The 4,263-nt window shown below is 34.2% G+C and overlaps 1 protein-coding gene across 1 annotated transcript; it reads left to right on the forward strand.

Moving 5' to 3' along the window:
* On the forward strand, positions 1,325 to 2,289 carry LOC107621485. The gene is made up of 2 exons (XM_016323500.1): positions 1,325 to 1,937; positions 2,018 to 2,289. The coding sequence occupies exons 1-2, from the start codon at positions 1,325 to 1,327 to the stop codon at positions 2,287 to 2,289; spliced, it is 885 nt and encodes a 294-aa protein (XP_016178986.1).

The raw sequence follows: 4,263 nt of genomic DNA on the forward strand, positions 1-4,263 counted from the left end.
ATATTTATTTACGTTATATCTGTAATCATATTATATCTATTTTTACGTATATATCTTTTTAAAAAATACTCTTAGTATTAGCACATAGTGTATTAAATAAATATTTTAAAATTAACTGTAACATATGATAAAAATAAAATTTAAACTAAATAGATATTACAAACACAAACACAGACATAATCCATTTAACCCAGCTCCAAACAGAATCACAGCAAAGAATTCCCTAACCCACCCATTTAACTACCTCACCTACTTTCATAAATCTACCTAGCAATTCCCCTCTTTCGCTGACCAGGATCACGAAACTCATCATAATTGGGGTCTAACTGCTACCTGTTATAACCAAACCCACAAACAACTCTAAACCCAAAGAAGTGAACAAATCTAGCGGTCACTTAACGACATAAAGAACAAACTTATTGCGTCATCAAATGCTCGCCATCGCCGCCCACCCAGTCACATTGTCACGTGTTCGCCATTAGAGTATATTAATGAAAATGATTAATAACTACATTAGAGTTTATATATTTAACACCAGATTAAGAAAAAATGAACAACGCATGAAATGTTGCTTTTTTATTAATCAAATGATTATAATTCATATTAATTTTAACAAAACAACTTAAAATTATGATTTTAATTTTATCATGTGCATGGCACGGGTTATTACACTTGTAATTTTTTTATTTTGGAGGAAAAGATTTGATTTCAATTACAATGAGGGAGTGACATGTGGCATATTTTGGTTGTAAAGTTAGTAAGAAGAAGGAGAGAATTCCTTAATTTTGGAAGAAAAGATTTGATTTTAGTTGCAATGAGAAAGTGATATGTGGCACATTTTGGTTGTAAAATTAGTAATAAATATAATAGATCTTTCATTTTATTTATATAAATAAAAAGTAGAATTCTAACTATTATTTGTTTTATTAATATAAAATTTCAACAATATTATTGCAGTAGTGTGATAGATAACGCAGCTAATTTTTTATAAAATAGAAATATTATTGGTGTTTTAGTTGAAAATGGGTGCAGTGAGTGTATTTGCAAATTAGTGGACATGTCAGAAGAAGCTCCAACATGCAGGGAGCGTGTTGCCAGCAGTACGTGGAGGGCGTGGTTGCCACGTGGCGAAGTCTGCTTGCTTGGTGATGCAACACGTGGGGCCGTGTTGAGTTAGCACGTGGGGGCATGTTGACACGTTTCTCACTCTTGTTGGTTGGTGGTGCAACACGTGGAAGGTGTGCTGAGTGCTCCCCCTATATAAAGCAAAGCTCAGTACCATTTCATTGCGAAGAAGAGAGTTTTTTAGTGTTTTACTAGTGTAATGGAGGGTACCGAAAATTTGTTGGTGTATCACAACGGTGAGATTATACAGAATACTCATGAGGGAGTGAGCTTTGTGTGCGAGAATCCATTTTCGTTTGTAGTTCCATTTACCATGACGTTCATTAAGCTTAAGAACGGTCTTTGTGAAAGCATGGAGAACGATATGTTGAGGAGAGTGAGCAATATTCCGTATCGAAATCCTGTTATAGTTTTTGGTGGTCTAATACAGTTTGATATTATGCCGATCATTGACAAAGCCAGTATGCAAAATATGTTCCAAATTCACCGGCAGACTCAAGTGCGACAGCCAAAGATTGAGCTTTATGTTGAGTTTGAAAATGTAGAAAAAGATGGGATTCAACATTATTCAGATATAGAGGATGATAGAGTTGAAGTGTATGAAGTAATGAACAGTGATAGCGAAGAGGTCTTCGAAGCTACTTATGAAGCCGGTGACGAAGATGAGGATGGTGTTGTGGGAGGTGAGGTAGCAGTGGAGAATGTATTGGTTCCTCCCGCAGTAAGTCAACTGATGAGCGTTCCACCTTTTATGCGTATCTTGGATCTTGATGCCCTGCATGCACCGGAATTTCCCGAATATGTAAACATAGGTATGTGATGAGTGAATAATACGTTTGTCTTCATTTATATTTTGGATGGTTCAATCAGTAACGATTTCTATTTTATGTAGGTGTTACTGATCCTGAGGACATGGAGTTTAGGATCGGAATGGAATATAGTTCTAGAAAGTCTGTCGTCGCAGCAATCAGAAGTTATACTATCTCTAGAGGAGTCGACTACAATGTTTATGAGTCTGAGCCACAGACGTTCTATGCAAAATGCAAGACGTATAAGCGTAGGTGCGACTGGCTTATTCGAGCCAGCTTGATACAAAAAGAAGGTTGTTGGGAGATACGGAGATACAATGGTAGGCACATGTGCACCATAGGAATGATTTCATAGGATCATTCCAAGTTGGACTCGGACACAGTTGCTGAGACTATAAGGCCATTGGTTGAGACTGACCCGTCCATCAAGGTCAAATCTATAATTGCGGAAGTCCAATCAAAGTTCAACTATACCATTCATTGTGTTTGTATTTTTAAATTAGGGTTAATCCATTATTGTTTTTCATGTTCGTCGTGTTTGTATTTTAAATTAGGTAAACATACAAAAGATTAATTAAGAATTACATTAACTTAATTCTTAAAGCATAATTTAAAATTCGATTAGGTAAACATACAAAAGGTTAACAAAAAATTACATTAACTTAATTTTTAAAATTGAACCTAAACATACTAAACCTCTGCTCACTTCTTTCGAACCAACCAGTTCAGTCCCTTGCCCATCATGTCCTGACCGAACCGCGACAGAGTAAACCTATCAGGTGGATTTTGTTCTATCTGTAGGTCATACGGGTGACCCCAAATTGAATCATTGACAGCCGGAGTGGTCGACCCACCTTCCTTTGCTTATATCAAATTATCAAACAATTTTAGCAACAATTTTTCAATAAAACAGTCATGAACATAGAAATTAACAACAATTAACACAATTAGACAATTCTAAACACTTTAATAATGTAAAACCTAATGAATTGAATGAAACATAACTTAATTAACATAAATCCACTAAGATTAGAAAACTAAACTGAACTAACTTCGAAACTGATTCAAAATTAAAATTCTAATTCTACTCGAACCTAAACTAAATCAAACCAAAATTAAAAAATTACAAAATAATTTTAGCAACAATTTCTCAGCAAAACAATCATCAACACAACAATTAACACAATTAAACAATCTCAAACACTTCAAGCATTCAAAATCTAATATATTGAATCAAACACAACTTAATCAACCTAAATACACTAAGATTAGAAAACTAAACTGAACTAACTTTAAAACTGATTCAAAATTAAAATTCTAATTCTAGTATTCTACTCAAACCAAAACTAAAATAAACAATTATCAAATACTCTCCGCAAAATAGTCATCCACACAACAATTAACATAATTAGACAATTTCAAACACTTCAACTATTCAAAACCTAATGTATTGAATCTAACCTAACTTAATCAACCTAAATTCACTAAGATCAGAAAACTAAATTGAACTAACTTTAAAACCGATTCAAAATTAAAATTGAAATTCTACTCAAACCTAAACTACATTAAACTAAAATTAAATGAATTGGAAAAAGAGTTGTTCATTAAACCTGTAATAAAGAACAACAGAAATAAAGAAAGACGTGAATGTTGTAGTGGTGGTTGTCAAAGTTGCTGACTTGCTGTGGCGGCAAATGGTGGTGACGACGGAGAGGGGGTGATGACGGCGGTGCTCTCGGCGGCGACGAGAGGGGGCAGGAAACGGAGGTGGTGGCAGTGATGAGAGAGAGAGGATGGAGATGAAGAGAGAGTGTGTGAAATTCGAAATGGAGGAGACAACGTTCGCGCTTTTGTTTAGGGCACTGTTACCATCGGATTCACCGTCGGATTAATCCGACAGTAGTGGGCGCAGCAAAAATTTCTTTTTTTCCCTCCAAATATTACCATTGACGTTACCGTCGGAAATATTATTCGGACGGTAATATTTTAGGGTTATAAATTTTCTACCTAATTTGACGGTAAATCCGAGGGAATCTCGCTGCTAACGTTTGACACTAAATCCAACGGTACTTAGTGTATTTCTTGTAGTGCCACATTGTAGTTTTCTGGTACCTTAGTTGATTACTTAGCAAAGTTGATAAAAGAAAATTAACGATTGATCACTTTTGCCGAACATAATTCATCTTTTATGGGTATAAAGTTAGTTTTATTCTTTTATAATTAATTTTGTTGACGTTTAAATCTTTTATAGTTAAAAATGATTTCTTATTTTTGTTTTTTTTTAATTTATTAACTTTTAATTAGTTTTATCTTTTAATATTTAAAATTT

Source organism: Arachis ipaensis, chromosome B10 (genome assembly GCF_000816755.2).
Source record: "Arachis ipaensis cultivar K30076 chromosome B10, Araip1.1, whole genome shotgun sequence".
Classification (NCBI taxonomy): Eukaryota; Viridiplantae; Streptophyta; class Magnoliopsida; order Fabales; family Fabaceae; genus Arachis; species Arachis ipaensis.